Source organism: Diabrotica undecimpunctata, chromosome 8, assembly GCF_040954645.1.
Source record: "Diabrotica undecimpunctata isolate CICGRU chromosome 8, icDiaUnde3, whole genome shotgun sequence".
Lineage (NCBI taxonomy): Eukaryota > Metazoa > Arthropoda > Insecta > Coleoptera > Chrysomelidae > Diabrotica > Diabrotica undecimpunctata.
The window spans coordinates 74,735,243-74,760,796 of record NC_092810.1 but is presented as its reverse complement, the minus strand read 5'-3'; the positions used below and the strand labels follow the sequence as shown (position 1 = coordinate 74,760,796).

The following is a 25,554-nucleotide window of genomic DNA, read 5'->3' as shown; positions in this document are numbered from 1 at the left end:
AGTCTTTCTACGGCGAAACAAAAAAATTTTCAAAAACCCACAAAGTGCCTTTATTAAAATAAATATGAAGAAGAATAAAAAAAGTCATGTCATCAGATATAAGATCAGAAATGTCTAAAAAGCAGGAAGAGAGTCTATACAAGAACCTGTATATTTTCTAATTAAAGAAATATTGGAAAACATGGAATTAGGTAAAACAAGAATTTAAATACCTTTGTCAAAACTAGGAACGACTTTGAAAAGCCTACAATCGGCATGCCCACTAGATATACAGATTGAACGAATTTAAAATGGAACATACGAAATCAATGTATTTCGGCTCAACTCCGCTCTAGGTGGTTGGCCAACAAAAGGTTATCAAATAATTATATTATAAAAATCCAATACTTCAGCGGTCGGCTGGATTCTAAATTCATTCAAGAACAAGTCAAAACTTCACCCAAATAGGTTGCCTAGAATCACTGTGAAAACTAGTTATTATGCTGTCAAACCACTTATCGTTTCCTTATAGTCCAAGAGATAGAGCCGAAATTTTGAACTGATCAGTAATATGACATTTCTCTATTGAAATATATTGTAGTCTTATGTCTTACTCTTGCCCAGAGTAAGATCTTGGTATAACTAGACGAAATCCCAAAGGGCGGACGCGAGAGTGGATACATAAGGGGTGGCGGACAGGGGTGAAATTACAATTTTTTGGGGAAAAATTAACGATAAATAATATGTCCGCCATTTTCGTAGCTTATTATTTAGCCTTTAAAAACTCTAAATCCAAAAGAGGGCTCGGTTGGTACAGAGAGCCATAAAACGGGGTCAAATGTACCACTTGCCTGCGCATTTTAGGTCTCGGTAACAATTTTCAAACTGATTTTATTATGATATTTTTATACCGATTGATTTGAAAATTTGTATGCTCACTTCTGTTACTATTCTGAGAAGCGTCAAGTAGAGTTTTCCTCAAAATTTTCCAAAAAAATTTCCGTAAATAAAAATTTTCGTAATTTTTTGAGGTAAAATCTAATTTGTAGAGTCCTTTCGATTTTCTGTCAGTCATACCATGAATTTTTCCAAAAATTTTCAAACGATTTTTCCGATAAGAAAAAAAAATTTAGAAAAACTTTAAAAATTTCGTCATTTTTCTCACTCTCACTGATGTCATCACATTCACCATCTTCGTCACTTTCACTTTCAATAATATCACATTCATTATCTGCTTCATTTTCAATCACTACTTCTCGAATTGATTCTGGCATCTGAGGTCCACTAAACCATTTGAATTTATATGTTTCATCTTCAAACTCCCAACCATGTTCTTCAACAATCAATTCTGTTGGTACTTTTTTATGAGCATTTGTCCAAATATTTGAAATATAATGGGCTCGCAGTAGATGTTGGTGTAATTCATCTTGACATGGTGGTAAGCTTGAAGCATCGAGTTTTTTTTTTAAAAGGCTCGTTCATATCATGCAACTTATACTGTCGGTTAAATAGTGAAAATCTGACATCGTTTACTTTTCTTTTTGGAATTGTTCTCGTCAGTCCTGTTCCATATAAGTGACATATGAAAGTTTCTAAGGTTTTAAAAACTTCATTACAATCGAAGTCAGTTTCACCAAGTTGGATAAAAGCATCTTGATACTTATTACATTTAGCGCATGCGTCTAGAATTACTGATCTAAATGGAACGCGCATCATTATTATTTTAATATTTTAAAATAATAATGATGCAAAATTAATGTCCAAACAGAATTTGTAAAATTATAATTAACTAATGAAAAAAAAATTCAATCAATTTGAAAGTTAAAAAAAATATTGAAAATATCTAAGTAAATTTCAAAACTTAAAAAATTGATAATTCCACTATTAAATTGATTTTTATTAATAATTATTTGTAAAATATTAAAGGAATTCTACAAATTGAATTTTACCTATTGATAAATAGAAATAATATATTTTGTATTTGATTATTAATGTAATAATAAATCAAATTTTTCTTTTATCTGAACAACCATTATTTATGAAATATAAATTTTGCACATTAATTTTGCATCATTATTATTTTAAAATATTAAAATAATAATGATGCGCGTTCCATTTAGATCAGTAATTCTAGACGCATGCGCTAAATGTAATAAGTATCAAGATGCTTTTATCCAACTTGGTGAAACTGACTTCGATTGTAATGAAGTTTTTAAAACCTTAGAAACTTTCATATGTCACTTATATGGAACAGGACTGACGAGAACAATTCCAAAAAGAAAAGTAAACGATGTCAGATTTTCACTATTTAACCGACAGTATAAGTTGCATGATATGAACGAGCCTTTAAAAAAAAAACTCGATGCTTCAAGCTTACCACCATGTCAAGATGAATTACACCAACATCTACTGCGAGCCCATTATATTTCAAATATTTGGACAAATGCTCATAAAAAAGTACCAACAGAATTGATTGTTGAAGAACATGGTTGGGAGTTTGAAGATGAAACATATAAATTCAAATGGTTTAGTGGACCTCAGATGTCAGAATCAATTCGAGAAGTAGTGATTGAAAATGAAGCAGATAATGAATGTGATATTATTGAAAGTGAAAGTGACGAAGATGGTGAATGTGATGACATCAGTGAGAGTGAGAAAAATGACGAAATTTTTAAAGTTTTTCTAAATTTTTTTTTTCTTATCGGAAAAATCGTTTGAAAATTTTTGGAAAAATTCATGGTATGACTGACAGAAAATCGAAAGGATTCTACAAATTAGATTTTACCTCAAAAAATTACGAAAATTTTCATTTACGGAAATTTTTTTGGAAAATTTTGAGGAAAACTCTACTTGACGCTTTTCAGAATAATAACAGAAGTGAGCATACAAATTTTCAAATCAATCGGTATAAAAATATCATAATAAAATCAGTTTGTAAATTGTTACCGAGACCTAAAATGCGCAGGCAAGTGGTACATTTGACCCCGTTTTATGGCTCTCTGTACCAACCCAGCTGTCCGCTCTTTTGGATTTAGAGTTTTTAGGGGGAAAATAATGAGCCACGAAAATGGTGGACATATTACTTATCGTTAATTTTTCCCCAAAAAATTGCAATTTCATCCCTGTCCGCCACCCCTTAAGTATCCACTCTCGCGTCCGCCCTTTGGGATTTCGTCTAGTTATACCAAGATCTTACTCTGGGCAAATTTTCAGCCATATTATCGATCGTTAATTTTGATTGCCATGATGCGCAATTTTTCTGCATTTGACAGAATCGAAGACCTTCACTCCAACGATTAGTTTTATTATCTTCCATTCAGGCGAAGTATATTTGCTGTATATTCTGATTCTCACGTTCAACGCTTCCCTGACTTTGAGAATGGTGTGGTCCAACCCAGCTGTCCGCTCTTTTGGATTTAGAGTTTTTAGGGGCTAAATAATGAGCCATGAAAATGGTGGACATATTACTTATCGTTAATTTTTCCCCAAAAAATTGCAATTTCATCCCTGTCCGCCACCCCCTGTCCGAGAGTATCCACTCTCGCATCCGCCCTTTGGGATTTCGTCTAGTTATACCAAGATCTTACGCTGGGCAAATTTTCAGCCATATTATCGATCGTTAATTTTTCCGAAAAAAATTACAACTTCATCCCTGTATAGCCACCCCCTGTACCACTAGGGGTGTCCGCCTGTAACACAAAGTCTTAACCCAGTTACAAGGAATATATTCCAATAGAGAAATGTCATATTACTGATCAGTTCAAAATTTCGGCTCTATCTCTCCGACTATTAGGCAAGCTCCTCTTTCCTTTAAAGGAGACAGATAGTTGAACGATATTTTATACAATATCTATCACCGGGTATGGATTTATTTTTGTTTAAGTTTTATATTGGTCCACTATTTCAAATGCAGTTCAAACAGACATATATTAAATTGTATGTTCCGTTTTAAATTCGTTCAATCTGTATATATATATATATATATATATATATATATATATATATATATATATATATATATATATATATATATAATATATAAATATATATATATATATATATATATATATATATATATATATATAAATATAAATATAAATAAATATAAATATAAATATAAATATAAATATAAATATAAATATAAATATAAATATAAATATAAATATAAATATAAATATAAATATAAATATAAATATAAATATAAATATAAATATAAATATAAATATAAATATAAATATAAATATAAATATAAATATAAATATAAATATAAATATAAATATAAATATAAATATAAATATAAATATAAATATAAATATAAATATAAATATAAATATAAATATAAATATAAATATAAATATAAATATAAATATAAATATAAATATAAATATAAATATAAATATAAATATAAATATAAATATAAATATAAATATAAATATAAATATAAATATAAATATAAATATAAATATAAATATAAATATAAATATAAATATAAATATAAATATAAATATAAATATAAATATAAATATAAATATAAATATAAATATAAATATAAATATAAATATAAATATAAATATAAATATAAATATAAATATAAATATAAATATAAATATAAATATAAATATAAATATAAATATAAATATAAATATAAATATAAATATAAATATAAATATAAATATAAATATAAATATAAATATAAATATAAATATAAATATAAATATAAATATAAATATAAATATAAATATAAATATAAATATAAATATAAATATAAATATAAATATAAATATAAATATAAATATAAATATAAATATAAATATAAATATAAATATAAATATAAATATAAATATAAATATAAATATAAATATAAATATAAATATAAATATAAATATAAATATAAATATAAATATAAATATAAATATAAATATAAATATAAATATAAATATAAATATAAATATAAATATAAATATAAATATAAATATAAATATAAATATAAATATAAATATAAATATAAATATAAATATAAATATAAATATAAATATAAATATAAATATAAATATAAATATAAATATAAATATAAATATAAATATAAATATAAATATAAATATAAATATAAATATAAATATAAATATAAATATAAATATAAATATAAATATAAATATAAATATAAATATAAATATAAATATAAATATAAATATAAATATAAATATAAATATAAATATAAATATAAATATAAATATAAATATAAATATAAATATAAATATAAATATAAATATAAATATAAATATAAATATAAATATAAATATAAATATAAATATAAATATAAATATAAATATAAATATAAATATAAATATAAATATAAATATAAATATAAATATAAATATAAATATAAATATAAATATAAATATAAATATAAATATAAATATAAATATAAATATAAATATAAATATAAATATAAATATAAATATAAATATAAATATAAATATAAATATAAATATAAATATAAATATAAATATAAATATAAATATAAATATAAATATAAATATAAATATAAATATAAATATAAATATAAATATAAATATAAATATAAATATAAATATAAATATAAATATAAATATAAATATAAATATAAATATAAATATAAATATAAATATAAATATAAATATAAATATAAATATAAATATAAATATAAATATAAATATAAATATAAATATAAATATAAATATAAATATAAATATAAATATAAATATAAATATAAATATAAATATAAATATAAATATAAATATAAATATAAATATAAATATAAATATAAATATAAATATAAATATAAATATAAATATAAATATAAATATAAATATAAATATAAATATAAATATAAATATAAATATAAATATAAATATAAATATAAATATAAATATAAATATAAATATAAATATAAATATAAATATAAATATAAATATAAATATAAATATAAATATAAATATAAATATAAATATAAATATAAATATAAATATAAATATAAATATAAATATAAATATAAATATAAATATAAATATAAATATAAATATAAATATAAATATAAATATAAATATAAATATAAATATAAATATAAATATAAATATAAATATAAATATAAATATAAATATAAATATAAATATAAATATAAATATAAATATAAATATAAATATAAATATAAATATAAATATAAATATAAATATAAATATAAATATAAATATAAATATAAATATAAATATAAATATAAATATAAATATAAATATAAATATAAATATAAATATAAATATAAATATAAATATAAATATAAATATAAATATAAATATAAATATAAATATAAATATAAATATAAATATAAATATAAATATAAATATAAATATAAATATAAATATAAATATAAATATAAATATAAATATAAATATAAATATAAATATAAATATAAATATAAATATAAATATAAATATAAATATAAATATAAATATAAATATAAATATAAATATAAATATAAATATAAATATAAATATAAATATAAATATAAATATAAATATAAATATAAATATAAATATAAATATAAATATAAATATAAATATATATATATATATATATATATATATATATATATATATATATATATATATATATATATATATATATATATATATATATATATATATATATATATATAAGCGAGGTTCCTACAGTCTCTGCCGCTTCTCGCATTTCGACCGCCATCGTTTTCTGTCCATCCATTAGTCTTTTGTGACGGCTCTATCTCTCATTATGTGCCGTACATTTTCTTCCCAGGCAACTAAATGCCTTCCCCTTCTTCTTTACTGTGGTATGCAATTTAAAGCTTTCTTTGGCCATCTATCTTCATTCATTCGCTTCACGTGACCATACCACACTAGTTGTCCCGTTTCAATTCTGTCTACACTGGAATATACAGTATTTGTCCTCCTTCTAATATCTTCATTTCTGATAATATGATCTTTTTTGGATACACCACACGCTCTCCTTAGAAAATCCATTTCTACGACTTATATTCTTTTTCTACCTTTTTTCGTGATCTGACAAACTTCTGCCCCATAAGTCATAATAGGCTCTACCAAGGTTCGATAGATTGTCAATTTCGTTTCTTGTCTAATATCTTTAGACTATAGTAGAGAGTTTAGAATGTATACCTTTTTTTCCCTGCTGCGTTCTGTTTTCGATTGCTCTTTTGGTATTGCTTTCTTTAGATATTATAGATCCGAGATATTTATATTCATTACATGTTTTTGTGTTTCTAATTTCTAACTCTGGATCTTCTTCATCATCTTCTATTTTAAGATACTCTGTCTTTGACATATTCATATCGAGGCCCCATTTTTTGCCCACCAGTAGTAAAATTACGCAAATTCCTCTTAGTAAGAATGTGCCACAGGTTCACAGAAATGATTTTACATACTTTTCATACTTATACACTTCCACCTGAATGGAATACATTCCAGTATTCAATTCAAGATGGAAGTTGAGTCTAAGGCGTCTTTGCCATTCTTTGATGTTCTTGTTCAGAAAAACCCACCTGACATTTTTTCCTAGTCCGTGTACCGAAAACCCACTCATACAAACCGTTATCTCAATGCCCAGTCACATCATCACCCCGTCAAACTGAATTCAGTTATCAATACTCTTGTTTTTCGTTCTATAAGACTTAGCGACAACAATAACAGACCATCACTTCAGCGACCCTCCACCCGAACAAATCCCGTTCAGACCGTTTCCGCGCATACCATTCCCGCGCATCATCACCGCTCGACAACCCTTTCTGGGTCCTGGCTTGTTCTAAGATTGTCCGACATTCTGTTCTGTTCCTTGGTTTGTTTTACCAGTTGGTAGTCTCAAGTGTTTTCAGATCTTGTTCCATGTACCTAAGTTTGGGTCTTCCCTTTGACCTTCTCCCTACTGGTGTTTGCCTCATAATGTGTTTTGGTGTTTCAGTCTCCAGTGACTCCAACCTATAATAGGTTCTCATCGCTTTTCGACAGTGTCCATGTCTCTGATCCATATACAAAGACCGGTTTTATCAGGGTCTTGTATATTTTGCATGTGGTTTTTCTTGTGATGTTAGATCCTAGTTGTTTAATTAGTCCATTATATGATTAGCGATATGTATTCTTGTCTTAACTTCTTCACTGTGATTGAGATCTGCGGTAACTAGTGAACCTAGATATGTCAAATTTTTCACGCTTTCGATGTTATAGTCTCCTATTGTCAGATTCTGTAGGTTTCTTTGGCCTGTCGATTTGCTGGCCTTCATGTATTTGGTTTTTATTTCGTTAATGTTTAGGCCACTGTTTTGTGCCGCCCTTTCTATCGCATTAAATGCTTCTATCATCTCTCTTTCGCTTCTAGCTATGATATCAACATCATCTGCAAATGCCAATATTTGTACGTTCCCTTATGAATATTTTTTCGCTGGAAGCATGTGCTGGCAATGACCACGTAAAGGAAAGTTGCTAGATTTATTAGTCTGATGCCATTGTCATTGGATACCTCATGAAGGCTGTGTTTACCTATAGTTGGTAGGTATTGTTGCTCTTTTCCCAGTTTTGCGTTGAGATCACCATAAATAATATTGATGTCATTCTTTGGGCATGAATGGTATGCAGCTTCTAGTTCTTCATAAAAATTTTCTTTGGCATCGTCTTCCTTTTCCTCTGTAGGGGCATGCACATTTAAGATGATATAATTAAAAAATGTTCCCCTTAGTCTCAGGATGCACATTCTAGAGTTCATTGCGCGAAAGTCTCTTATGAGGTGTTTAAACTTTTTATTTACAATGAAGCCAGTACCTAGTGCGTGGTCTTTAGCGTCGCAACTATAGAATATAATGTGGTGTTTTTTGTCAATGGTGCGACTACCGGTCCATCTCACACTGAGAGTATAAAAGCAGCTATTATACACAGGGTAATGTAAGACCGGTTGTCACTCGACACTTTAGGAGTAGGCAGATTGAGACCTCAGTGACATTTTACGGTCCTTGTATTTGTACATAACACGATACTGGTACGTCACGAGTGAGGGGAGTAGACAGATTGAGACGTCTAACTCGAACGGAACCATATCCCTCTTGATAATGGGTGCCGAAAAGTCGAGTATTAAATTGTCAATGCGGTTCTTCCCGAGAACTTAGTAATTTTCATTTACCTGACCGCGGAAATTTATCCGAACATTTTATTCACCTCTACGGGGAGGAATTTTTCATTCTTACCAAATCATTTTCTAATCTTCTTACACGCAATATTTCTCTGTGATCTTGCTTTTCTTAAATCGTGTCGTGACCATAAAGTCATTCCAAAATCTCTTCAAATTAAATATATTCTCTTCTCTTCATATATATATATATATATATATATATATATATATATATATATATATAAGTCTACTCTGTTCAACAGTTCATTATATTTCGCTAATTTTCATAGGCATCATCAGATGAGTGATGATATTTTAATTGTGAACGTATATACAACTAAACGTTACATGTTGAAGACAGCTACAATCCACATTGTACCCAAGAATCATTACTTGATGTTATTAAAATAAATCACATTGCCGTTAACTTCAATCAAGTAAGATATAGACAACAAACAATTATTAAATTGAATTTTACCATGTTTTGAGTAATTGTAGCTCTCATCTGATGATGCCAATGAAAATTGGCGAAATATAATGAACTGTTGAACAGAGTACATGTATATGTATATATATGTATATATATGTATATATATATACATATGTATATATATATATATACATATATATACATATATATACATATACATATACATATACTTAAAAGCTGGTTTTGGTCTTGCAGTTTCTGGTGTGACTTCGCTGTACCACTACTTTTCTCCATTCCTATCTCTCTCTCTAAAACAAGAAAATGATAAATTTCACTCAGGTGCCCAATATCATTACGCCTGTTTTTATAGTTGCAGGCTATTTAGAAATGTGACACATGTCAAGGAAAGTTCTTTTGAAATAATTATTGTCAGTGGCTAAAATTTCCGTATTCTTAAAATCAGCCTGGTGGTTTATTGACAAAACGTATATGGATAAAACACACGCGTGTTTAGATCAATTGATATCAGTTCGATGAGAAATAAGGCATCCTTTTAAGGAACGACCAATTTGTCCAATATAAGACAATTCACAGTTCCGACAAGGGACCCTATAGAATACATTGACTTTTTCTTGTTTTGATAAGGGAGTTTTAGTGTTGGAGAATAATTTTCCTATTGATCTAACATTATTTATCACAATCTTGGCAGGCACAATCCGGAGAAATCTCGAAATGTTGTAAGTAAATTATGGAAAAAAAGTAAAGAGCAATAAATTTTGATGTCGTGGAAGAACTCAGAGAGGTAGCTCCTGGTGGATGGTTTGAATTTAATAATAAAGTATTTGGTTCTCCAACTTCAGCCAAAGTTGGTAAATCTCTCTGGATTGGAACAGTAAATACATATTTAATAATGAGATATAGATGATATGAGTTCTGTAACAGAATATCCTTTAGCATTAAGAGGGAATCCATTCTGTGAAGAGCACGTGTCAGCCTGTGAATTCTAAAACTAAGACATTGAAGTAGATTGTGTTTGATCCTCGTCGGATGGGATGAGTACTAATTCAATAAACGATTACTGACCGTATCTTTTCTATACCAAAAAGTCCTTAATACCTGATCAGAACCTCGATGGATGCGCATGTCCAGAAAAGGAATACTATTGTTTATTTCAAGTTCATACGTGAACTGTAGGTGGGATCATACGAATTGAAAATTTCTAAGGTAGTTTGGACTTTGTTCGGTGAAAAGGCCAAACACAGGTCGTCTACATATCTGTTGACTAAGGGATGTACAAATTCAACAGTTTAAGTCTATTGGAGATCAAATCGACAAGTACAAAATTGACTAGTATTGAAGATATTGGATGACCCCATCGGGTTCCAAATATTTGAAGGTTGTATGTTTCATTAAAGACCAAATAATTAGTATCAAACACCATTTTCAGCATCTCAAAGAAGTTGTCCCACGTTAAGTTGGTATGAGCTTGGATGTCATTTCTTAGTGTTAAGAGAACAACCATTAATGATAAATTAGTGCATAAGGAGACCACGTCGAAGCTGAGAAAGATGTACCCATCAGGAAGTTGGAAGTTATTTATGAAAGAATTAAATTTAAAAGAGACTCCATTAAACGCATTATCAACGGTATACGCTTTATTTAAGATATTCAATAAGAACTTTGCTAAGTTACCATTAGGGGAATTGATGGGTGATACGACAGGCCTCATGCTGAGTTGTGATTTATGGTATCACCATTATAGGAATGCAAGAATTTGGCCGTAGAGTTATCGCTTACATTAGAAGTTAAGTAATATATTTATTGATTTTGATAGTAATAGATGAGGTTGGATTATTGGTTAAAGGTTTGTAATATCTCTGATCATCCCTCAAAATTTGGCTAAGAGAAATATACTGTTCCTTTTCCATGACAACAGTGGCATTGCCCTTATCACCAATCATAACAGTCATCCGCATACACATTATAATAAATGAAATACCTATTAACAGACATATTTTTGGGAATATATCTATTATTAATTTTTATATTTTAAATTTAATAATATTATATGTAAACAATTCAAACTAGAGTAAAACTCAAAGTAACAACTATTTGCTTAAGTATCATTTTGTTAACATGAGATCAATACTAATCTTTTTTATTTTAGAGATGTATACCCGAATTCGAAAATGCAGCTTTTGGTCTTCTAATGGAAGCAACTAACACTTGTGGTCAGAATGGAGATATGGAATATTGCGTTCAAACAGGAGTAAACGGAATAAGGAAGTCGTGTGAGATTTGCCACCCTGGAGAACACGATCCCAGATACCTTACAGATTATATTCATCCAGATTTATCAACGTGGTGGCAGTCAGAAACTATGTATGAAGGTATCCAATGGCCAAATCAGGTTAACTTAACACTTAAATTTGGTAAGTGATACGTAATGTACAATATAAAAGTCATCTTCATGTAGTCTTTTACTAATGTTGTAGTCTACAATATAATTTATTTAGTAATGTTCCTGTTTGTTTACAATCTGGATTTTAATCACGATACGTAAATTATTTATATATGTTTAATTAGTGTCTATTGACAATTTTTTATATACTCTTGCTACTGCCATAGTGCCACTTATTCCTTACTGGTTGGTTGTGCTTCTGCGTCTAAATTCTAATAACAAGCCTGATGGAGTCTTTCAGTTTTGCTTTCATCCATTCCCTTTAACCATTTTACAGTTTACAATTTATTTTATTAAAAAGTCCCGTTATCTTATAGAAGGAATGGACACTTGGACATGCTCTACTCCGACAGTAAAGTAAGACTCTTGTTCTTTATTTTAGGAACAAAGGCAAAGGAATGCTTATGGTCTGACATATAGTTCGGGTATCTTCCTCCCACAAAGGTGACTGTACATTAAACCCAGAAAGATGCACTCTTCCACACATGTACATGATAATAATCATACTATGGATTATAGTTCCTTTAAAATCTTAGGTGTTGAAAATAACTATAGTAAGAGAATCTTTCTAGAGATGACTTTCATAGCAGTGTGATAATTGTATCAACAAAAAATTAGATAATAAACATTTGAGTAAAATATACTCCTATTTACTAGTCTTGGATAAGAATAGAAGAACCAAAGGTAACAGCTTTGTCTAAGATCTGTTGCTTAATGTATTAATGATGTTAACTGCTGATAAACTACTTAAACTGTTTACCTTAATATGATAATGACCAAAAAAATTGTACTAACTAGCTATTTATATAAAACAAAATTATACATCAAATAAATGTCTAACCTTACTTTAATTCATAAAGCTGTCAGATAGAATATAAAAAAATTATTTAGTTTAACAATATACACATTAATTTAAATTGTAAACATCAAATATGTGTAAATTCTGTGCCTTAGTTTTAGTTTTTATTATTATGTATAATTGCTTCCCACCTTCGCTGCGCCACCACCGGAAAAAGACTGGTAACTACGTTTGCAGAAATTAGGGCTAAAAATAAATACATGTATTTCCATCTGGCCAGTAGCATACAAACGAAACGAGTTGGTAAAAACTAACATTATAGGTACCTATATTATTGTCAGAAAGGGATCTATCTAATCTATCTATCTATCTATCTATCTAATAGTAGAGGGATAATTTATTTGCAGTTGTATTCGAGTGGTAACGCATACAAGTTATTTTTTTTCATTGTGGGATTCCCAGATGAATTCATCTGGTGAATAATTTCATTTGTAATTCCCAGTTTAGTTCAGTTATCTCGGTCGAGCCATAATAGTGTTTAAAATATTTGTATAAAGATTCAGTAAAATGAGTAGTAGAACTGTTAAATTAGTACATTTGGCGTTGCAAAATGCAACTACAAGTGGTAGTTTTATAAATACTTTGAGGAAAGAACCATTTAGCGACAATTCGGACTGTGATCCTAATTACGCTCCTTCTGAATGTTCAACTAATTCAGATAATGACGAATATAAAATCAGTTCCGAGAGTGACGATGAACTTATTGAAAAGTAAACAATTTTTTTTTCTCTTCTTATTTATTACTTCATGTGAAATTTGTAGGAGACCAAGGTACTTCAAGTGAAATTTTCGAAAACGTAGCAACACTTGATGAATGGATACCAATAACTAAAAATAATCATATAAACATAGGCATAAATGAACATTTAGTGAACCCAGTAATTAACGTTCAGAATGAATCCATTAGTCCTCTTGAAAGCTATTCACTATTTATAAATGACACGGTTATTGATCTCCTGGTTACAGAAACCAATCGATATGCATCACAACAATTAAATAACAACCCAATCAAACCTAAATCTAGACAAAGATCTTGGATATCTGTAAATCAACAGGAAATGAAAAGATTTTTAGCCATTATCACTTCTACAGGTTTGATAAATGTTTCTACTTTACAACAATACTGTTCTAAAAATCCTCTTTACCATAACAGTTTTATAAGTAACATCATGAGAAGGGACAGATTTTTATTAATCTTAAAATATCTACATTTCAACGATAACGATGATGGTTTGCAAAATACCACAGATAAACTATACCAAATTAAATCTTTGTTAGACATTTTAAACAATAGATTTCAAGATATATTGACACCTGGTAGAAACGTGGTTATCGATGAAAGTATGGTTCCTTGGCGCTTTTTCTTCTTCTTCATGTGCCGAGCTCGATTATCGAGCGTTGGCTATCAAATTGGCTATAGTAATTTTGTTGACGGCAGCTCGGAAAAGAGATGCAGAGAATCTGTTAAACCAATCTCTTAGGTTCCTAAGCCATGACGTTCTTCTTCGACCTGGCCCTCTTCTTCCGTCTACCTTGCCTTGTATTATTAAATAGAGTATATTATATCTCTCTGGGTGTCGCATAACATGGCCAAAATATTCAAGTTGGCGATTTTTAACTGTTTTGACGACTTCCGTAACTTTTCCCATCCGATGCAAAAACAGCTTCGTTACGAACTCTATCCACCCAACTTATTCGTAGGATTCTCCGATACACCCAGATTTCAAAGGCTTTCAGTTTCTTGAGAAGTGTATCCGTCAGAGTCCAACCATCGACACCATACAAAAGAGTAGAGAACACATAACATAAGAGGACGCTTAGGGATGCGTCAATATATTAAAAATAAGCATCACAAGTATGGTGTGAAACTATATAAAGTGTGTACAACAGATGGTTACACTTATAGAATTAAAGTATATTGTGGCAAAGAAAATCCTATTTCAAATAAGGGACGTTCACATAATGCTGTTATGATAATTATGGATAGCTTCCTAGACACCGGAAGAACACTGATAACTTTTACTCCAGTGTACCATTAGTTAAAGATCTGCTAGAGAGACGAAATTTGTATTGCGAAACTTTAAGAAGTAACCTAAAAGGTCTCCCTAAGCCAATAATTGTTACAAGCAAAATGAAATCTAATGAAGTGATAGGTATGTGCAAAAAACAAGGGGTAAAAGATGTTAAGTGGCAAGTTAAGCGGTCTGTTTTAATGATAACCAGCAAGGGGAACCATAACACTGCTGTTTATATTACTGGTCGAAAAAATGGAAAACAAGTCAACATTTTAAAACCACTTTGTGTTATTGACTACAATAAAGCCAAAAAAGGAGTTAATTATAGCGATCACATCTCAGCTTACTACACTGCTTTTAGAAAGACGTTAAAGTGGTATAAAAAGGTTGTTTTTGAGTTAATTTTTGTGGCAGCTTTAGTGAACTCTTGGATTATTTATAATACGATAAACTCAAACACAAATTGGCCTTTAATAAAATTTCGCGAAGAAGTAGCATTTCAGCTAGCCAATAAGTCTACGAACCAAACATTGATTCAGTCTTCGAAAAGAAAACATATACTGACCAAACCCGAAGGACCTGGTACCAATAAAGGAAATTGTATGGAATGTTACAAGAAGTTGAGGGCAACAATGAAAAGTAAAGAAGCTGATAAAAGGGTCAATAAAGTTACTACATAATGTAGCACATGCGAGGGAAAACCTGCTTTATGTTTACCTTGTTTTAATTTTAAACACAATGCGTACATTTTAAAACTTATACTTACTAATAATTAGAATTTGTTGTTTTTATATTTTATGAAAAATATGTATTTTGTTCTAAATAAAAGTTTTGGTTTTATTTTATTTGAAAATATTATATGCGTTTTTGAAAAATTTCAGTTTTTGCTTTACCAGATGGAATAGCCTGCTACTGATACAGTTTCCAGCAAGTTTGTATATTCCTTGTATGTATATAACTATTACTACACATAAATCTTTCAAAGCTTACACATAGATCGCACTCACATTTCTTAAGAACTCCCAGACTATTGCGCCTGGTGTATCTAAATACAGAATTCCATAGTACCAGTCAATTAAAACTATAATAGTATAATGTATAATGTAATCATACAACATAATAATTGAATTTTTCGTAATCGCAGCGAAGGTGTTATGAATAATTGCTTCCAATCAAACATCCTCACTGAGTAAGTAAAAAAAATCTAATTCATCATATTCAAGATATACCTAATGACCATCATTGTAGCTTTCTATGAAAATGGACGAAATATATTGGATACAGTAAAAACAATTTGAATGTTATATTCAAATTCAATATTTTATTCAAATTATATATATATATATATATATATATATATATATATATATATATATATATTTATATATATATATATATATATATATATATATATATATATATATATATATATATATATATATATATATATATATATATATATATATATATATGTATAATATAGTATGTCCGTAAAGTATGAAATAAATTCGATATTTCCTAAATGAAAAGCCTTTTTAAAAAAATCTGAAACACGTCAATTTTTAAATTTAATGTTCTACATTTTACAATAAAATTTTATTATACAAGGTGATACACATTACAGTGATGACGTCATCGGCTCTTTTTTAAAAGGTAACACCCTGTATTTTAGGACATTTTTAGATCGATAAAAATAAGCTGATTCCAAAAAAGTATAATACTGGGGTCTAACGGATATAATTTGAAAGATATGCGCTTAGAAAATTAATTTGTATTGATTTATAATATTAATAAATTATAAATAAATTATAATAAAGAACTTGAAAGTAATCGGGTAATAAATACATGATTTAATTTTAAATGTTCGAATTGTAGCCCTTGTTGTATTTGACAGTAACCCAAACGTTGTACAAATTCTTGTAGAACCTTGTTTATGTTTTCTTGAGAAATATTGTTTATTTATTTACGAATTCTTGTTTTTAAGTGTCCAATATTTTCCGGTTTCGTTTTATAAACAACGTTCTTTAAATGACCCCACATAAAATAATCCCAAGGATTGGGGTCTGGCGACCTCGATGGCCATTCAATATGTCCACGTCTTCAAATCCACCTGTTCGGAAAAATTTCGTTTAGGTACCTTCGAACATCTAAAGAATAATGCGGAGGCGCACCATCCTGTTGAAACCATAAACTTTTATCAAAACCTCCACGATTAATTGTACTGGGGATAAATTAACTAAAGTAGGTACGAAATACCCACTTAAAAACTGAAGGTATGCTGGCCTGTTTAAATTACCTTCGAAATAGTAGAGTCCAATGGTTTTATTTCTTAAAATGCCAGCCCATACGTTTACCTTTTGCGGGTATTGCGTATGATGTTCTTACATCCAGTTGCAGTTCTTTTGCCCAGTATCTACATTTCTGACGGTTGACCTTGCCACTTAATTTGAATGTAGCCTCATAAAAAAATTAATATTTTGAACTAAGAGAGGGTTTCGGTGGCTGTTATCCATCATTATTTCGCAAAATTGTATTCTTTTATCTTATCATCCTCGTTGAATTCCTGTACAACTATGCATTTTACTTACTTTACTTACTTTTACGTACTTTGTGTACCGTTGTTTTGCAAACATCGAGATCACTACTAACCTTACGAACAGAAGTGTGCGCATCTTCTTTAAAAGCAAGTAGAACATCTAATGTTGTAAAATAATTTTCAGAGGGACGACCTGATTTGAGTGCATTTCCAACCGTACCAGTTTCTCGAAATTTCTTTTCAATCTTAATTACTGTTGACTTCCATCATTTCTACTTAAAATTAATTCTAAGCAATAATACAGAACATTCGCGAATTAATACAACTATTGTACTACTTAATTTTTATTAAACGTTACTAAAAATAATTACAGTTTACCAAAAACTAAAGCGCATATCTTTCAAATTATATCCATTAGACCCGACTATTATACTTTTTTGAAATCAGCTTATTTTTATTGATCTAAAAATGTCCTAAAATACGGGGTGTTATAAAAAAGAGCCTATGACGCTGTAACAGTCGTTATTTTTATTACAATTTATATTAAAATAATAAACAATTTATATTAAAATAATTTCAGAGATGTAGTATGGGTTGCCTAACTTTAAGTGTTCATTTGCCCATTAAGTGTGTATTTTTAATAATTTAAGTTGTCACTCTGATCTAATTGGTACCATTGCGAACCAAAGAGATGACAGGAGACTAGGGGAAGTGGAAATTGGCTCTTCTTGGTTAATTAACTGTGAATTAAAATTCACTTTTGATCGAGAGTTTGGAGTGGTACACAGGTGGTAGTTAGCGAAAGAAAATCCAATTAATGCATAGAATTTCCTTCACTTCAAGAAGTTAAATATTCTAAGTATAGCCATAACAATTTAATTGACGGTGTTTTCGGAAACTCGGGAAGTTGAAGTGAGATTTCTAGCACGGAATTAAGTAGTTATCTGGTAAATAATAATTTTTTTTATATTATAAAAACTAACTTTTGTTCTCACCTCCCACATTCTTAAGGTATTCAGAATGACCTTGGGTCACGAATTCAAGTATAGTATGGCCGCTTACAATCATTCCGGCATGAATCTGATTAAAATTCTGAATTTTCCGTAAATTTTTAACATCTATTACAATTTCCACAGATACTTTAATGAACATTAGAGTATTTTATCTATATCCTATTATTCAGATTAATTATTTCGTATTTTAATATAGTATTTTGTTCAAGGCCATTATATTTTTACTCTATGTGAAACAAGGTCACGCTACATCCGATTGGATGGGTTTTTTTTATCTACTATAATTATCTTTTTGCTCCGGTTTCTTATGCTGAAAGAAACTTTCCTCACTTCTTGTTTGATTTCTTTTTTATCAATGTTGAGATTAGAAGTAACGGGGAATTGTTTTCAGCCACCTACCATGGAATTATAAATTTCCCTCAGAACATCAGAGGGAGAGTACCACTTCAACTCTATTAGAATCAGGGTCATTGGGACAAGCCAGGGAGTATTGTCTACTCCACCCTCATTTTTTTTCTCCAGCCTGCACCTAGAGGTAGGGCAGGACAGTCATCATCGGAACTGAGCCAATTAGCACCAGCTCCGTGCTAATTTCGGACCTCAAGGAGGACTTCGCTGGGACACCGAAGCCATTCGGGAGTATCCTTCCAGACAACTGTTTCACCTAGGAGGACAGTTGGTTTTTACTTCAGAACTATATATATATATATATATCTTGTTTCACCAGTTATAGGTTTTTTTTTATAACATATATATATATTAATTAATATAACTCCCCTTGGTGTAAGGTATCGGTAAGTTTGAGCTCAAATTCTACCCAGAGATTATCTTCCATTGTTTTTTTTTTTGTATTAACCATTTATTTCATTATTAACTTTAATTATTTCATTATGTGTTTACTTAACTAATTTTTTTATATTTCATCTTGCGTTATTAACTCTGGCTATTATCCCTTCAGGATAATAGACCGTTTCAATTGTTTAACTTGGCGTGTTCCCATTTATATATATTATTTTGTTTGTATGTGAATTTAGAGGTGTTTAACAATATTGTTGGTCATATTGTAGGTAAGTTTGATATATTTACTTGGCTATACGTTCTTCCAACGTTAGCATTATTTTGTTTAAGGTTGTTTTAACCTAGATGTAGGTTGTACACTCTATATCAGAGTTATTATGTCTAGTTTTCAACTTTTTATTATAGCTGTTTTTAACATTTCTTTTAAAATATTATATTGTGAAATTTTCATATACTTTTTGGTAACTTAGAGATTGTCAAAATCTAAGAAGTTATATTTAATAAACTTGAATTTGTTTTGCATAAAATTTTTTATTAATATTTCCTTACCTTTTTACATTTACAGCATTTTTGTTTATTAAATCAACTTTAATTAGTATTAGCAGTATACGATACCTGGAAGAGTGACCGTTACTCTTTTTAGAGTAGTATCCCTCTTCTGGCGCCCTCAATTTGTTTTCTTTGTTAAATTTTCATTACATCTATTCATTTTTCTTATCTTCTTTTCTATCCATCATACATATTTTCCTGATTTACTGTCTTTAAAAGGCATGCAAATTGGCCGTATCCATCCTTGAGTTTCTAGGGGTCATTCTCTTGCCTACATTGCTAGTCTAGCCACATTCCGTTCAATATTTTTTTTCATACTTCTTTACTTAATTGTTATCTATTTTATCCCATATATATAGACCACTCTTCTTATACCTCTCTCCTCCTAAACACCCTAATATTTTGCTACATCGGCATCCCAACGCGGTGCCTTTTCCAAGTTTTTGGTTTTAAGACAGTAGCTTTTAGCTGATTTCTTTTTTTTTCTTACTTGAGTTTTTGTATTTTTGCTTTTTTTTTACTCATATTATTGCTGATTTATTCTATCTTTAAATTTTTTATTAATACTAAACAGGTATACTTATGCTGCTGTATTGATTTATTAGTTTATTTATTAGATTTATTAGTTATTAATATTTTGAGACCTCAGTGATAGGTTATAGTAGTACAACTTACATTCTAGGTTGAATTTTGTATTTTTATTGAGAACTTATATTTACTTACTTACCTATACATACTTATATCGTATATTATATAAACTTTTATTCCTACAGCCAACAGTATTATACTTATAGGTACTATTAATTGTTGCATATATATTAATATTTGGTTTAGAATAATTATAATTTACATATAACTAGAAATTATTTTGAGTATTTTAGTAAGATAACTAAGGTATTTATTTGATTATATATATATATATATATATTATTTTTGCTGGCTATTTTGATCTTGGTGGTGTGTTGCTAATAATTTGTCCACATTTTTTTTACAACTTAGGTATAATTAATAATTAATATTTCATATTTCTGATCTTGGTATCACTTTGTCCATATTTTTCCTCTCATCATGTGTGCTTTCAAAGTTGAGCATCTTTTGGTAAACGAATTGGATTACGAATTGAATGTTAGGGGTATAACGCCTGCAGAGTCGGCAAAGGTTGAAGACAAACGCAAGCTTTTGCGTTGAGATTTAAAGCAGAAACAGGACAATAGGAGTTTTACTCAGATTTCTGCTACACACATCCCATTCGATGACCAACAGAAAGGAATATCCGAAACCTTAGATGATTTGTCGACGAGAATAGGAGATTTCAGGGGAACTGTACAAGATAACTTGTATGCGCGACTAACTTCTCTTTTAGCTCACATTTCTGGCCGCGTACATTTGTTACATTGCACTACTGAAGAGCAGGAATCTTTTAGAAAGACTGTATCTCTGAGAATACTTACATTGGAGGGTGAACTTGATTCTAGAGTTAATTACATTGTTACATCTACTCCTAATGCTCCAGTCAATGTAGTTCCTAGCTTCGCATACTCCAAACCTGTGCAAGTACACAAATGGGGTGTTTCATTTTCTGGTGAAAAACAGCACACTGATGTGATGTCATTTATAGAAAGGGTTGAATGTCTTCGTGTTTCTAGAGGTGTCTCTGAAGAGGATTTGTTTGCTGCTTCTGCTGAACTGTTCACCGGTACAGCTTTTACATGGTTCATGAATAATAGAGGTAGTTTTTCTTGTTGGTATGATCTGGTACACAAGTTGAAGTCAGATTTTCTTCCTTACTCATTTCAGGATGATCTATTGGACCAAATCAAAAACCATAAGCAGAAACCTGGAGAATCTGTCACCATGTTCATTAACACTATTTTGGGCATGTGTAGCCGTTTGGAGACTTCTTTATCAGATTCTGCTAAGATAAAAATTATTCTTAAATGTCTGTTACCTTTTTATCATCAACAGCTAGCTCTTATGGACATCCAAACTATTGATGACCTTACTGTAAAGTGTAAACGTTTAGAGGAAACGTTATCCTGGTCCTCTCAGTCTTCATCCACATCTCGACCTTCTTCTAATTTTTCTTCTCAGCCAAACTCTTTTAGTCATCGTTCTTGGCAAAATAAGGGCCCTGAACGTAATGTGTCAGTTGTAAGTTCTATCGTCTGCTGGAATTGTCGTCAGTCTGGTCATTCGTTTGTTGAATGTTCGATCCCTCGCACTCGTATTTTCTGCCATGGTTGTGGTAGGGAAAACACTCTAAAGAGAAATTGTTTTAAGTGTTCGGGAAACGAATTGTCGGAGGTCCGTCCCCTGAGCGTTTCTCCGTCCACCATACAATCAGGGAATCAAACCCAAACTTTAAACGAGACCGCTGGTCCAAGCACATCCAGCAACCCAAACCCAGCTCCGAGTCGGAAAGGGAAAGGGGTAACTTTCAAAAAAGCAAAGCACACCACAAGACAAAATCAGTCCCGAAATTAACTACAAATCATGAAACGTTAAATCCGCCTGTTTTAAGTGATCACAGATGGTCAATTACCAATTCTTCTTTATCCAGTAGCGTTAAACACAATTCTAATGATTACAGTAGTGAAATAGTTCCATTATCAGTATCAACTTCTAGGTTTGTTGATGATGATGATATGTCTATGGTTGTACCATATAATATTTATAACCAATCAAATACTTTAGATTTAGATTTAAATTCTTTACTAGTTAGGAAGGTTAATGATAATAGGCCTTATTTACCCATTAAGATTTTAGGACAAGCATGCTTAGCGTTGTTGGATAGTGGCTCTAATATTTCATTGATAGGTGCACATTCGTTACATCTTTTGAAAAATGCAACTTCTTCCATTATGCCCATTTCATCTTTGCAGGTATCTACTGCAGATGGTACAGTTCAGTCTATTACAGGCAAACTTCAAACTGAAATCACTGTTGCAAATGTATGTAGAGAAATCACATTTTATGTTATTCCTTCTTTACATAATTCTATAATTTTAGGCATGGACTTTTTCAATGCTTTCAATAGCACGTTAAGTTGTTCTGATTTTTCGTTTTCAATTTCTGAATTTAATTTAGCTACTCTGAGTGCTATTCATGATTTTTCTAGTCTATCTAGTTTTGAACAAAGGCAATTAGAGAACATGATCTCTAAATTTACTACTCTTTCTTCCAAAGACAAACTAGGTCGTACGTCTTTAATATCTCACACTATTGAGGTGGGAAATCCCACTCCTTTTAGACTTTATCAGTATCTCATACCTCAAGCATGGCAGGCTGATTTAGAAACAGAAGTCGATTCGATGCTCTCGTTAAACATCATAGAACCTTCTACCTCGTCTTACTGTAGCCCTCTATGGTTAACGAAAAAGAAGGATGGATCCTTTAGGATCTGCTTTGATGGTCGGAAATTGAACAGTATTACCACTAACCGGGATGCTTATCCTATCCCCAGAATAGATGTGATTTTGAGCAAACTTCAGAATGCCAAATACATCTCTTCTATTGATTTGTCTAAGGCCTTCTTACAGATCCCATTGAGTGAAGAGAGCAAGAAGTATACTGCTTTTGCCGTCAGTGGCAAAGGACTATTTCAATTTGTCACTATGCCTTTTGGTCTTGTTTCTGCTCCCCAGACAATGTGTCGTCTGATGGATTTAGTCATTGGTCCTCAGTTACAGCCCTATGTTTTCTATTATCTGGATGATATTTTAGTTGTTACTCCTGATTTTTCCCTTCATATGGAAATTTTAGATAAGTTGTTTTTACGCCTTAAGGAAGCTAATCTAACGATTAATTTAGATAAGTGTCAGTTTTGCCGTCCTAGTCTTAAGTTTTTGGGTTATGTTGTTGATAATCAGGGTCTAAGGACTGATCCTGATAAAATTGTTGCCATTAAGAATTTTCCTATACCTAAGACCACAACCCAAGTCCGTAGGATATTGGGAATGTGTGGTTATTATCGTCGGTTTGTACCATCTTACTCTACCTTGTTGTCACCTCTTACTGATCTTCTGAAGAACAGGAAAAAGGGACAAACTATTACTTGGACTCCTGAGACAGATGAAGCTTTTAGGCAAGTTAAAGATGCTTTAACGAGCGCTCCAGTCATGATGTCACCTAATTTTAATGAGCATTTTTATTTAATGACTGATTGCTCTAATACTGCTTCTGGTGGCGTGTTATTTCAGTTGAAAGATGGCTCTGAACACCCCATCGCTTATACGAGCAAGAAGTTGAATAAGGCACAGAAGAACTATTCCACTACGGAGAAAGAACTCTTAGCTATTATCCATGGGTTAGAAGCATTTCGTTATTATTTGGAAGGTCGTAATTTCACTATCATTACAGACCACAGTTCTTTAGTATGGCTTCATAGCATGAAAAACCCTTCACAGAGACTTTCCCGATGGATCTGTAAACTGGCTGCCTATTCCTATAAGATTATCCATAGAAAGGCAAACGGGGTAGTAGTTGCAGATGCTCTTTCCCGTGTCCATGACATTAACGTCTTAGATCTGTCCTCTTTAACTCCTGACGCGTGGTATCAGAATAAGATTGATAGGGTTACTCAAGACCCACAAAAGTATCCTGATTTTAAGGTAGAGAACAATGTGCTGTACAAACACATTTTAGGTCCGGTAGAGACATTATCTAATATGTCCGACTGGAAAATAGTCGTACCTACGCCAAATCGGGAAAACATTTTGCATATGTTTCACGATGAGGTTACTGCTGATCATTTTGGCTTTTATAAAACGTATCACCGTATTGCAGAGTTATATTATTGGCCCGGCTTGCGCAAATCTGTAAAAAAACATATTGCTAAGTGCCTGGTTTGTGCTACTTGTAAACCAAGTAATTTACCACAAGCTGGACTCATGGGTTCCTTCAGGAACATTGATTTTCCTTGGCAAATGATCTCGTTGGATCTCATTGGACCATATCCTCGTAGCTACAAAGGAATTACCTATTGTTTAGTAGTTGTGGATTATTTCACTAAATTTCCTTTAGTTTTTCCTCTTCGTCAGGCCACAACTCCAGCAATCGTGAAATATTTGGAGGAACAAGTCTTTTTGTTGTTTGGTGTTCCCCAAATTGTTTCCTGTGACAATGGTCCACAGTTCGTGTCTAAAGCTTTTAAAGACCTTCTAACCAAATACAAGGTTCAGAAGATCTTTTATAATGCTGCGTACCATCCGCAAGCAAACCATACTGAGAGAGTGAATCGAAGTATTGTCACAGCCTTGAGATCATACACTTTCCCAGATCATAGAGCTTGGGATCAATATATTCACTCCATAGCTCAAGCCATAAGGACTTCTGTCCATGAAGTGACACAGTGCTCCCCATCATACTTGAATTTTGGCAGAAACATTGCTTTATCTGGTGACTATTTTGGGTTAATTTCTGAAAATTCCGCAAATCTCCCTCAAATATCCGAGAGACTTCATCGTCTAGATGACCTTCAGACTCTACCTCCAATTTTTGCTGATATCAGGAAGAAGTTAAAAACTTCTTACCTCCGGAACAAAAGTCAATACAATTTGAGGAAGAGAGATTTGCGATTCTTTGTTGGCGATAGAGTTTTAAAGAGAAACTTTGTAAAATCAAGTAAAGGTGATGCTATTTCGGCAAAATTTTGCCAGAAATACATTCCGTGTACGGTTGTAAGGGTAATATCTCCTTTGGTATATGAATTAAGGGACAATTCGTCCAACAA

General features: G+C 30.1%; 1 protein-coding gene across 1 annotated transcript in view; it reads left to right on the top strand.

The window, feature by feature from the left end:
- The window catches only part of LOC140447701 (laminin subunit gamma-1-like), a 318,345-nt gene that overhangs the window by 42,802 nt on the left and 249,989 nt on the right, over positions 1-25,554 (top strand). Inside the window, exon 2 of the mRNA XM_072540499.1 lies at positions 11,760-12,024. Coding sequence (XP_072396600.1) covers positions 11,760-12,024 — 265 coding nt within the window. The remainder of the gene's footprint in view (positions 1-11,759; positions 12,025-25,554) is intronic.